General features: G+C 48.8%; 1 protein-coding gene across 2 annotated transcripts in view; it reads left to right on the top strand.

Moving 5' to 3' along the window:
* The window catches only part of TBC1D10A (TBC1 domain family member 10A), a 31,391-nt gene that overhangs the window by 9,097 nt on the left and 8,850 nt on the right, over positions 1-13,444 (top strand). The window contains exon 2 of one of the 2 annotated variants that reach the window (XM_044921013.1): positions 9,775-9,895. In XM_044921013.1, the coding sequence (XP_044776948.1) occupies positions 9,775-9,895 (121 nt within the window). The remainder of the gene's footprint in view (positions 1-9,774; positions 9,896-13,444) is intronic. The other variant, XM_021703431.1, reaches the window with a different exon arrangement.

Here is a 13,444-nt window from a genome sequence, read left to right on the forward strand (position 1 = left end):
GACGCTGCTTCTTTCCCTTCCCTTTCTGTCTTGGTTTCACAAAAAGGGAGAACCTAAATTTGGGCCTGGGGGAGCCTGGGTTCAAGACACCAGCATACCTGGCTCTGTCACTTTCTAGTCATGTGACTTTTCTGAGATAAATGGGCCAGGTGGTGGCACGGAAGAGAAGGGGTGTTATGAGGATTAAGAGAGGTGATGTTGGTAAAACACCCAGCAGTGTGTGCCACAAAGTAAAGGCACAGGATGGCTCTTAACAATTCGAGTGTGAATTATCCTCTGAGGTTCACTTCAGGCTTTTGGCATAATGGTGCAGATCCAGATTCCTTCATGTGCTCTGCCCACCACCCTTGGGCCTTGGGGTAAGGCAGGAGCCAGTCCCACTCAGCTTGTGGTCTGGAGCTTTCTGGCCTCCCAGGGCAGGCTGGGAATCCCCCCCCATCAGTTCCTCTTTGAGTCATTTGGAACAGAGTCCTCAGGTGACCCTGACTTGGAGGGCCTGATCTTCCTTCTCTTTGGTCTGTGAAGATAAAGCAGAAGTGAGAATAGAGGTGGATCTGCTGAAAGATTCAACTTGAAGCATGCAACCATAGTGCTGCCTGGGGTCTCAGGCCTCCTGGGTAGTGACAGTCACTTGGGGAAGAAATCAGAATTTGTGTCATAATTACCACCACCCTCCCTGGGCTTTCTGTCCTGCCTCTGAGTGACCTCTTCCATCCTCCCAGCATAGTCACATGGTAATGCCATTGTACAGAGACGTCTGCATGGTGAACCAGACTGGACCATCATAATCCCCATTTTACAGAGGCAGATAACAAATCTCAGAGAGGTAAAGTGACTTGCCAAGCATCACATAGTTTATGGCTCTGAGTCCACAAAGTTCCCTGGGATCAAGGCTTGTGTGCACCTAGCCTAGCAGTCAGCACTCTGTGCTGGAGTTGAGTGACAGAGTAGGAGAAGAGCATTCACCACCCACGACTGTCTTCTGCTCACCCTGGACCTTAGATAGTTACTGGCTTGCTGAAAACCTGTTTCTTCATCTGTGGAAGGGGGAGGTGATAATTAGAGGACCTATTTCATTGGCTTGTTGTCAGAATTAAATGAAATAATGTAAGTTAAGTGCTGAGCATCATGTCTGTTGCATAGCAAGTGCCTGGTAAGTGCTCTAACAGACATTCAGTTACATTAATTGAATATTAGAATTATAATGTTGTAAAAGGCTGTCATCAAGCACATCTGTGCTCAGCCTTGTGCTGGGCTTCAAGGAAGATTCAGAGCTGGTATCAGGCCAGAGAGGGAATGTTCTTTATCAAGCACTTTCTGTATTTTGCCCACCTGATCTCAAGGTAAAAGAGTATTAGAAGAGTATTCCCATCTCACTGTGGAGAAAACTGAAACACAGAGTTCCTGAGATCACAAAGCTAATGATTCTGTCAACACACATTTATTGGGCACCAGTTAGGTACCAAGCTCTATTCTAGGCCCAGGACACACTGTGGAGAATGAGATGGGTAGAACCCTCCAGGAGCGCACCTTCTCATGGAATGCTGCCTCAGCAGAGCAGATAGTCGGGTGGGGAAGCCGTACCTGCTCCACTAGACTGCTCACATTCCCCAAACAAGCCGTGCCCTTTTCTGTTAACTTGTGCTTGCTCATACGGGGTCTTCTGCCTGCTGTGTCTTTTCCCCTTTCTCACCCTGGCCACTTCCTATCACCCTTCAAAGACCATCTCAAAAGTTAGCTCCCCTTTACCTGAACAACCCCCCAACCACTACCACCACTGTGGGGGCTTCTTGTAGTTTCCTAGCACCTTCTGCATGCTTCTGTGATAACACTTCCATGTGTACCAGTTATCTACTCACCCATCTGTCTCCTCTACCAGATTGACCTCTTCAAGGGCAGGGACTGCATTTTATTCATCTCTTTGTAGATTCAGCCCTGGAACACAGGCTCTGGAGAAATGTGTATAGAATATAATGAGGGGCTGATTGTGTTCTGTCCCTGGAGTAGTTAGGAAAGGCTTTGTAGGCATGAGAGGGAGTTCTGAATGAGGCCATGGAAGATGAGTGGGACTGAATTGGAATGGGGGCAGGGGTGACAGAGGGCCTTTTAGAGAGAGGGCCACCTAGAGATAGGGTTGGGGAAAGAAGAGGGATGTTAAGAGAAAATAGGAGGGGCTGAGAGCCAGGGCCTTAGGTTTCTTTTGGACAAGGAGAGGGCAGTAGGGAGCCTTGAAGGAATCAGTGAGTCAAACAGTGAGTCAAAACTAATTTGGTAAGATCAATCAGATCTAGAAGTTTGGTAAGGATGGGTGAGGGGGCTGTACATGAATCAGGATGGCCCCTGGGTGTCCACAGTCAGATTGTGATCTGAGGACATGGTTGCCTGTGGGAAGTTTTGAGCACTACTCTGCCTGCTAAGAGTGGGGGCTTGGGGAAGGGAAGTCTTCTATTGAGAATAGTCTCCATACCTTTCTGCAGTGTCAGGGAGAGCTGCCCTGGGGGTTTCTGCTGTGGTCTATGCCTCCCTAGCTGGGTAGGGGAATGGGGATTCCTTGCTTTTTGGAGCCAGCAAGGTTGATGCCTAAAGGAACCATTTCTTCCGCTTGACATCAAGAGGGGTGGAGCTGAACAGAGTGGAGAGCTGGGCAGAGGCCCAGGGCAGCAAGGCCAGTGAAGGGTGGAGAGAACCTGTTTACCATTGTGTACTGACCCAGGGCTGGAAGGAGCAAAGCCAGGGAATTCCTTACGGGAAAGGGAGGCAGGCCCAGAACTAGCTTGCACTGGGAATTGGGGAGAGTGAAGCAAGCCAGACTCTCACCCAGACAGAGAGCCTGGACATTGCCTTACCCTTAAGTCAGTGGCTGCCAGGCCGCAGGAGGGAGCGCCAGGCTGCTGCAGACCATCTTCCTTTTCCACACTGACTCACAGCATGGCCTCGGGCAGATCACTTACCCTCTGGCTATAGGCCTCCCTGACTGTCTGGGGAGGAGGTAGACTTACTGGGTGATCTCACAGTCCTCCCAGCCCTGACTGTCGGCCATTTGCACCACCCCTCTCCAACCCACCCTCTTGCATTCCAGTTTCCTATCATCAGTTATTATGGAGCTGGCATAAAAGCTGTTTATACTTTCAGTCATTACCACCTCTTAGGTTAATGAACTCCAGAGGTTGTTACCCAGCGTGCAAAGTAGGTCAGCCTTTTGTTTATCCTCACTTTTTCCAGCTCTGGGAGAGAGGGAAGCTCCTCCACCCTTGTCCCTGGTTCAGTCATTGGCTGTGCTCTTTCTGCACATCCACTTCCCAATTTTCCACGCTTTCTTGTCGCTCATTCCTGCCCTTCTCGGCACAGAGGGTAGTGGTTCTCTACTGGGTGGTAAAGAAGAGAGAAGAGAATGTGACAGGCACTGAGGCCTTTAGATTATATTGAGGCCAGGTGGTGAGACACTTTATATTTATTGGATAATTTAGTGCTTAATTGGCAGCTTCCACTTCCAGGCTGTGTAACCTTGGGCAGATTACTCAACCGTGCTGAGCTTTAGTTTTCATGTCTATTAAATGGAGATAATAAAAGCTACTTCCTTGGGGAATTGTGTGCATATGTAGTACTTGGCAGAGCTACTTCATGGCCAGTGCTGGAAATGTGTCCACTCTTACTGCCTCATGTGATCTTTACTGCTGCCCTCTAAGGAGGTAGCATTGCCCCCATATTACAGGTGGGGAAGCTGCTCGGAGTGGAGCAGCCTGCCAATTTCAGACAGCTATAAAGTGATAGAGCTGGGATCAGAAGCCAGGAGTTATAGTCTGTGTCATTAAGTAAATTACTTAATCTCTCTGGGCGTCAGTTGCTTCATGGGTAAAATGGGCATAATCCTGCCCTGCTGCATGTGTATGTGTCTGTGTGTATGAGCCAGTCAGATGAGAAAAGGGATATGAAAGTACTAGGTAAGCTGCAAATACCAGTCACCTAATAGCTACCATTTGCTGGCTGCTCACCAGGCTGGACCCTTATACACATTTATTCCTCACTGCAGTCTTGTAAAATCTGAGGTGTGTATTATGGTCCCACTTAAAGATGAAGTTGAGACAGGGAACGAAAGTATTTTGCCTATGGTCTCCCAGGTGGAGGAGCTGGAATGGAAACCTAGGTTGGTTGGCTTCAAGATCCCCACTCTGTTCACTCTCCCCATACCTCAGCTGGCCTCCAGTGGTTGAGATGAGGAGGATCAAATCCTATCATCTGTGACCTTAGGCTTTCTGTTTGGGCTTTGTTTCTCTTCAAATGAAGAGGCTTTCTGTTTGGGCTGGTTTGGAGAGTGAGGCTTGGAGGAGGGGGTTAAAAATGGTTCCTTGGGATCAAGATTTATCTTCCACCATCAGATGAAGGGGGCATGGGCATGGGCATGGGCACCATACCTGGTTGACTGCCAGCCAGAAGGGCTGAGGCGTGCTTGGGCAGAAGGCAGACAGCTAGAAGGACAAGTGGGGAGAGAGCCCCAGTCTTTGGTCTTATAGCCTTGGGAACTGGTCTTGTTCCTCTGAGCTCTTGCAAACTTCCAGCTTCTGGGTTTGGACAGAAGGCTAGGAAACTGGGAGCCTGCAGAGCATGGGGTCAGCAGAGTATCACTGCTGCCTTGGGCCATGGCCTGGCATAGTACAGCTAAGCCTAGCTCAGCCTGAGAGCTCAACAGAATCTGGGATCAGTCACCCCCTGGCTGCCCAGTTTTGTCTCTTCTGTGCCTCTCTCCCTCAGGAGGGGGTGGCCAGCAAACAGCATTTTGCCCAGGCTTGCCATCTCCTGACTGAGGTTCTGCTTGGGAGCTGTGCCCATCCAGCATATTGGCTTCACTGAGCATTGCTGGGTATGGGCAGGCTTCTCCCTGGGTCAGTCAGACCACTGGAGATGGGGATAGACTGTCTCTGGGGGCTTGGGGACCAAAGATAGAGCCCCACAGTGGCATCTGGAGAACGGCTGATTTCCTCATAGTCTTCCCAGGCGAGTCCAAAGCAGCACATGAGTCACTGTGGCAGAGGGGAATCCCTGGTTCTACCACTTAACTTAGTAGCTTTGTGACTTTGTCCAAGTCATATAACCTCTCTGATTGGGTCAAGTTTCTCGGGTGCCAAATAGTAATTAATCTATTAATTAGTGAGGGATCCACCTCACTGAGCTATTAGTGGCACAGATAAAATTGGCGTAAGCAGAAGGGGCTTGTAGCCCTGAATGCAATTCATATGAAAGTAATGATGTCATGAAGAAAAGCAAGCAGGCACCTGTTGAATACCTGTGAGATGCTTGGTGGGAGTTACAGAAGTTCAAGACCCAGTCCAGTTAGGGACAGTGCTAAGCAATATGAGCAAGTTATAATGAAGTGCTCATTTCATCTCTTGATTCATTAATGAATTACTGCTGAAATCAGTTTTAGGGGATTGGGACCAACATTAAAAGAAGACAAAAGAAATAGGGGCGCCTGGGTGGCTCAGTCGTTAAGCGTCTGCCTTCGGCTCAGGTCATGATTCCAGGATCCTGGCATTGAGCCCCTCATCGGGCTCCCTGCTCAGCGGGAGGCCTGCTTCTCCCTCTCCCACTCCCCCTGCTTGTGTTCCCTCTCTCGCTGTGTCTCTCTCTGTCAAATAAATAAATAAAATATTAAAAAAAAAAAAGAAGACAAAAGAAATAGACTAGAATAATATAAAATTAAAATGAGAATTTCAGAATGCATATAAGAGTAAATTATTTCATAAAATGTATTTCCATTATACGTGTGTGTGTGTGTGTGTGTCTAAAATCTCAGTATAGAATGTATTTCTTATTGTGGGTCTCAGTTTGAAAACTTTGAGAAATAGTGTTCTAAGTCAAGATTGATGTCTTCAGGTTGGAGGACAGTTAATGAGATCGGGGCAGGCACGGAGACTATGTGAAGGCTGAGGGCTTAACCTGTAGGAGCAGAGGAGTATAGTATAAAGGTTAAGAGCATGGGCTGTGGAGTCAGGCAGGCTTGGGTTTGAGTCCCAGCTCTGTCACTTCCAGCTATTATATGGCCTTGAGTGAGGCACTTAACTTTACTAAGTCTTGGATTCTACTTCTGGAAAATGGAGAGAATGGAGAGAATGGTATTATGGTAGGGTTATTATGAAATAGGAGTAGGAAGAAATTGGTAAGTAGTAAATGATGTATAAATGGTAACTACTGTTGCTGCTGGTATTTGAAGCTGTGGTTTTTACTGATATATTGGGCTCTGAAAGGGTTGCTGTGACGTAGAGAGGGGAGAAGAAAGGGCATTCCAGGTAAGGATGGGTGGTTGAAAAGAGATAAGCACGTGTGTGCCTGGGATGAGACTGGTCTGGCTGAGATTTGTGCCGCCTTAAAAGAGGGTGTTGAGATTATAGATAGACATTATCAGGAAAATTTTGGCATTACATGGGGAAGAAAATTTTAATAGTAGAAACTTCAACAATAAGCTTATTGTGATAATGAGGCCCCATCACTGGTGGAATTCCAGCATGGGTTGGGCCACTAGAGACTGTTCTTATTAGGCTCTTTAATTGCAGAGACTCCCTCAGGCCACCTTAAAGAAAGAGGGGTTTTCTGAAGGATAAGTGAAGCCCTTGAACTGAAGCATCCCTGACATGCCATTGGTCCTTTAAACTGGCCATTTGGTCAGCTTCCCTGTCACTAGAAGCTGGCTCATGCTCTCCCTCCACTGTCAGGAGGAAATTACCTCAGATAGCGTCTACACCATCATGCTATTTGCAGGGACGCCCCTGACTCCATCTTCATCTCCTGGCTCCTTTCTGGGCATCCTTTGAGGATCAATTCACAATTAAAGTCATTCCAATCATCTAGGGAAACTGAGGTCCAGAGAGGGCACAGGGCTTACCTATTATGGAAGGGATTCCTATACCAGACAGTAGTCTAATCAGATGCCTTTCGAGATCCTGACTGGCTAGACTGAAGGATATGTGAACCTTCTGGTTTTTTTTTTAAAAAGAATAGCCTGCAATTTTTTAGGAGCACATCTTATGCATCAAGAGAAATCTACCTGCAGTTAGAGAGCACATGATGTGCTGAGTGGTGGGTACAACCAGACCTCTAGTGTCTTCCTTTTCACCATCTCCAGGTGACTTAAACTCCTCTGCTATTGGAGGAGAAGCCACCCAAATGACCATATTTCCTCAAAAATTTCCTCAGTTTAAGGTTTTAAAAGCCAAATAGATCTTTCGATTGACGTGTACATTTAAAGTAGTGGTGGGTTTTATTTATTTATTTTTTTTTTTTTTAAAGATTTTATTTATTTATTTGACAGAGACACAGCGAGAGAGAGAGAACACAAGCAGGGGGAGTGGGGGAGGGAGAAGCAGGCTTCCCGCTGAGCAGGGAGCCCAATGTGGGGTTCGATCCCAGGACCCTGGGATCATGACCTGAGCCGAAGGCAGACACTTAACAACTGAGCCACCCAGGCGCCCCTTTTTTATTGTTTCTGAGAAGATCTTGTGTTTTCCCCCGTATAGCTTAAAATCAGTAGTGTCTTAGAATCCAGGAAATATGGTCGTTTGTTTTGTAACCAGTTGAAATTCCGGTCTGAGATTTGATGTTGGGGCTTGGAAACTGCTAAAGCTATTATCTGACATCATTTAAAGGAACACTGAACTTGAATGTGTTCCCCTATGTATCTGCAGTTGGGAGAATGGGTATCTCTGAGGCCCTGCAGTCAGATCTTATCAACAAAGACAGACCTGGAGGGTTGAGGTATCAAATGGGCATGTATTTAATCACGTGGGAATTCACTGGAAGCTGGAACTCCCAGGCAAAAGCCTTGCCCTCTGTGAGCCTCAATCTTCTCATCTGCTCAGTGGGAGGATTGGATCAACTATTATCCACATCCACAACTGCCAAAACTTCCTGTTAACATAGCGTGGACATCCCCTTTCATTTAGTTAACTAGAAGACTCATGTGACTTGTATAAGCTAGTGGTTTTGTAGGTGGTGGGAGGCAGCATGTCCTGTGATGTCTGGGCCTTTGGTTTCCGTTCTCTGCATGTGTAGGGGTTGCCTGGAGACATACATCTGTCAGTAAATGTCTTGATATAAAGGTGTGGTCTCTGGTTTTCTCCTATGGGGAGGGAAAGGAAAGGAGTGTCCTCCTGTCCTGGTTCTGCCTCTAGGTGGTGAGAGGGTCAGCAGTTTGAGAGGAAAATGACCTGCGTCAGTGTATTGAGGGGGCCAAGTTTGCCTCAGACTGTTGTTTCTCCTCAGCTGTTCAGCTCCGAAGCTGCTCTCAGGCCTGTGCAGTTCCCCAGATAAAGCTCAGTAAAGAAGACCTGCCCTTTTGTGTTTTGGAGGCCTCTGTTCTGCCAAAGCCCCTCCCTCTGCTCTTCCAACCAGTAAAAGTCACAGCAGCACGTTTCCTTCCGTCAGAGAGAGAATCAGAGAATCAAGGCCTGGGCCAAGCCCTAGCCCCATCATGTCCTGTTCCTAAGGGCCTCCTCCCAGCTGCCTAAGTGCTTCTGACCCTGCACTCCTTTCTGGGAGGTCAGGCAGGACTGAGTACAGGCTCTTGGCTAGGATCTAACTTGGATTTGAGTCTGGGTTTTTCCACTGATTTGCTCTTTGACCCTGAGCAAGATACCCTCCCTGGGTATCTTACCTCTCAACGTCAAGTACTTTTTTTAATTGGAAAAAAAGTAAAAGGTTAAAAAAAAGAAATTTGAAAGATCCATAATCCACCACTTTAAAAGTGATTTTAAGAAGAGAGCACGTATGTGTGTGTACAGAGGTATACACATACATTTTTTTTCATGATTTTCTTACCAGTATTGCTCTGTAGGCTAAATAAGAAAGCATCTTTAGAATACCCAGTCTCCAAATGCTAGTCTCCTCCTCTTTGCCCCTGAGAGTTATGTGAACTCAGGAATTCCTGGGAACTCACTTCTTGGAGGAAGCCCACTTACTTGAAGCATGCTCTGGCTAAGCCAGGGATTCTGCCCCAGCCTGCCTCAGCAGCCTGCCTGGGGTGGGTCTCCATGCTCCAGTGTTTTCCCCCGTGACTCTAGTGGGCATTCAGAGCCCAGCAGAATGTCAACACCATGAGGGCCAGGACTTTGTTCTAGTTGAAGGAGTGTTTCCCCATAGCCTGCCCAGAAGCCCTGGCCCTAGAACAATGCCAGCACAGCTGCGATAGCTGCTCAGTTAGTAGATGTAGAAATACAAGTGATATTTGGTGAGGTTTTGAAGCATGTGTAGGATTGTGATAGGGTAGAGACAACTTGGAGTCTATTCCAGCAAAGGGACTGGCATGAGTAAGGTTGAGTGGTGGGAAAGGGCCAGGGTATAATTGGGGAAACTATGAGTAACTAGCTTTGCTAGAGTGAAGAGGTGAGCGTGTTATTTCTGTACTTGTTTGACTTTTTTTTTTTTAATCCAGCTTATACCTTGCATGTAGGCCCTCTGAAGAGGCATATTTATCTAGACAGACCCAGGACAGGAATGCTTTGCTTTGGTGCACAGATGCAGGCACTCAGACCTCTCCCCCCAGAGAGGCCCAGTGACCCCTGGCCCCCTGACACATTGGGGGAGTGGGCACTTAACCTGGTGTCTCTTTGGCTTATGCCTTTTAGGGGGAGGGCAGCATTCCCTCTCATCTATGTTAGGGTGTTCATGGGTTAGCAGCCCTAAAGGGAACACAGGGATGGGAGATAGGGACAGGAATGAAGGCCTGACAAGGCTGGTGGCTGGGGCCTAAGCCAGGGCCTTTGCTTCTCTTGGCACCTCTGACAGGCCCTGCCCTTTGCTCCACAGGCTAGAGGAAGTCCCCCTGGAGGTGCTGAGGCAGAGGGAGTCCAAGTGGCTGGACATGCTCAACAACTGGGACAAATGGATGGCGAAGAAGCACAAAAAGGTGAGGGGCCTGGCCTTGGGCCTTGGGTTGGGAGTTGGCAGCCTGGGGAAGAAGAGGAAGAGGGAGGAACTGTATCAGCTTAGAGGAGCAGGAGCTTCTCCAACTGCCAGCAGCCTTGAGTGTCCCCATCTGTCAGCTCTGAAAAGGGAACAGAAGCTGGCTGGAGGGCAGGGACTAGTCTTTACTTGGTCCTCCAAGATGACTTCAGATTCACACAGAACTTTGTCCTGGAGTCAAACTTCAAAGCTACTTTTAGCCAAGAGCCCTTAATAGGCAGCTTTCCTCCAACCCTCTTGGGAGAAGTTCTTGCTGCTACTTACCACCCACCTTTCAGGGAGGACTTTATAGTGCTAGTAATAGCTAACATGTGTTGAACATTTGCAGTGTGCTGGATACTTGACTTGAGTGATCCTTACAACTCTCCAGTGAGGTTGGTAGCATTGGTACCGCTACTTTATGGGTGACCCACAAATCAAGGTTTGAACCCAGGCAGTCTACATTTAGTGCCTGCATTCTTCATCACCACTAGATTAATGCGATGAGTTCCCTTTTGCCTCTTGGCCAAAGGAAAAAGAATGAAAAGTAACCTCACAGTTTAATGGTCTTATAAAAATGAAAATACCCAATGGTCCTCTCCTAGTTAGTCTTTTTTTTTTTTTTTAAAGATTTTATTATTTATTTATTTATTTGACAGAGAAAGACACAGCGAGAGAGGGAACACAAACGGGGAGTGGGAGAGGGAGAAGCAGGCTCCCTGCCGAGCAGGGAGCCTGATGCGGGACTCGATCCCGGGACTCCAGGATCATGACCTGAGCCGAAGGCAGTCGCTTAACCAACTGAGCCACCCAGGCACCCAGTTAGTCTTTCTTTAGACACTAGCTCTGTTGCCCCATAGGAACATCCTTGTGCACCACAGTGTGTGCGTTGATGCCCTTGGCCACCTGGGCAGGATCCAGTTACTCCCCAGCCTAGTGGAGGCCTGTCCAGGGTCTCTCTGCACAAGTTCCCAGGGCAGAGAGTGAACCTGCTGTCCCACTGGCATCACCTGACATGCTGGTCTGGTCCAGGCTGGCACAGCTGGCTGCAGGGCCTAGCAGAAAGCTCAGGACTGAAGGTCAGATATGGGCTTGGTCCCAGCCCCACTACCTTCCCCTCTTCATGCCTGTGGCTAGCTCTGCAACTTTGTGTGAGTCACTTCACCCTCTCAGCCTCAGGTCCCTGGTTGAGTGGTAATGACAGTCGTGTTGGGAGGCTCCCATGAGTTGGTGACTGTAAACCCCAGGCCTGTGGAGGAGAGGCACACCTAGGCCTGGGCTCTTGCTTGCTGTTCTATATAGGCTTTGTAGCATTCATTTTTGCTTATTAAACATTTCTCTTAAAAAATTTTGTTTTAAAGATAATTGTTCTCAACTGCTTCCTGCATGACTCTGGGGTCTATTTTTCTGCCTCAACACACACACTGTGGTGCACAAGGATGTTCCTATGGGGCAACAGAGCTAGTGTCTAAAAGACTAGGAGAGGACCACTGGGTATTTTCATTTTTATAAGACCATTAAACTGTGAGGTTACTTTTCATTCTTTTTCCTTTGGCCAGGAGGCAAAAGGAAACTCATCACATTAATCTAGAGGGTGGTGATGAAGAACGCAGGCACTAAATGTAGACTGCCTGGGTTCAAACCTGAGGTTCTTAACCTTGAGCTTCAGCTCCCTCTCCACTGTCTGTTGTGACTAGTGGCTGGCAGAGACAATGGATCCTTCATGCCCCAGCCTCCCTTGCAAGTGGGGATTCCAGAGGGGAGTCTTGGGGACCTCCTTTCAGCAGAGCAGGCAGCACTACTTCTCTTCCCTTTTGCTTCCCTGGAACTGTGGTTAGAGGCCAAGGGCTCCCCCTGCCCAGTAGGGGCCACCACAGGAGGCTGTACCCTATCCAACCGAGAGGCCCTAGCCCTCTGCTTTCTACTCCTGCCACCTCAGCTGTGGTCACCCTGGCCCTAGGAGCTCTTCTTGCTTGGCTGTGCAGGCTTGGGCTCTCCCCGTGGTCAGGAAGTCAGGAGGGACAATACCTGCTTCCGGAAGTAGGTCCAGACCCAACACTTCTCCTGGACTTATCCTGAGTCCCCAGGAGGGGACTGTATAGAGGCAAGGTTCTTGCTGGAATGCTGTCTTCCCCTGTAGGGCTCTGCTCAAACTCTGGCCAAGGCCTCCCAGAGTTCAGCAGGTAGGGTGTGGCCTCACTCAGCTGTCAATCAGAGAATGATAATCCCTTGTGCTTTCTGTTTGCTGAGAACTTTCTCTTGCTTTATCTTTTCGGATCCCTACCATTGCCTCCTCTCTAAGGCAGGCAGGTGGAGCTTGTCATCCCTATCACCTCTGTGCTAAGGAGGATTCCAGAGGCCAGAGTGGGAAAAGCTGGCTGTATTCCTGGTTCTCCATCCTCGCCTCCCCAGCCCCACCTGAGTGAGGGCAGGGACTCTGAGAACCTTAATGGACTGAAGGTATTCCTGGGCTCCCCTAGGGCAGGCCAACTATGACAGGGGGCTGTGATGATGTAGAGGGGCTGGCTCAGGTCAGGCTAAGCTTGGCCCTGAAGAGAGCCTAAAGGGCCTGTGGCTCTAGGCCATACTATATCCCTTTGCCAAAGTCTTCTCAGACCAAGTGGCCTCCTTAAGGAGACCCTTGTCCCACAGCAGCAGGAAACTATTCCCAGAGTCTGGGGCAGTTCCCTTCCACTCCCTTCCTCGCCCCATCCTCACCCCACCTCTTCACCCCCTTTGCAGGCAGTCCGAGAAGCTCAAGCTTAGCTCCCATGACCAGCAACTCTGCTCTTCCCCCACTGCCTCCAGGCTGTCTGCCTGTCTCCTTCCTGGTTCTTGACACTCTCTGACCCTTGGAAAGTTTTCTCTTATTTGTGCTGGTCATCAGAAAGGCTAGGCCTTCTTTGCTCCTCTGAGAGATTCCAACGGGACTGTTTGAGGGGGTTTCCAGGTGAGGGGAAATTAGGTGTGAGCCTGAGCCCCTGGGGCTTCTGTGTCAGGCATTTTTCTGGGATGGAGGGGTGGAGAGGAAGGGATTTACTGAATACAGACTATGTGTCAGGCCCCCTGCTAGGCATTTTCCCACCCTTCTAATAGAATCCTAAGTATTGCCATTCTCTTCTTAACTATTGATGAGAATTGATTGGCTCAAGGTCAGCACTGGGTTCAAACCCATATCCAGTTGCTCTTCCCACTGCCCTGAGTTCCCATCTTCATCCTAGGCCAGGCTGCTTAGTGCAGGGGCTAAGGGGAGTATCATTGGCCGGTAGCCCACCCCTCCATTCTATAGGAGTGGTGCCTCTGCTTTTGCCCTCACCCTCCTTGACCACTGGCCTTGAGGTCAAGGAGGACAACCAAGGCAGCTGCCTCAGTCTCATTCTGTCCCAAAGCCCAGGTGGAGCTCACCTCTCATCTAGCTCTGAGAGTCCAGTGGAGTGCGAAGTGCATGGGGCTGGATCCCTCTAGCCTGTGTGGTGTAGGAGGTAGTGGGTTCCTGATGGTGTGACCTTAATAT

Source organism: Neomonachus schauinslandi, chromosome 14 (genome assembly GCF_002201575.2).
Source record: "Neomonachus schauinslandi chromosome 14, ASM220157v2, whole genome shotgun sequence".
NCBI classification, from domain to species: Eukaryota; Metazoa; Chordata; class Mammalia; order Carnivora; family Phocidae; genus Neomonachus; species Neomonachus schauinslandi.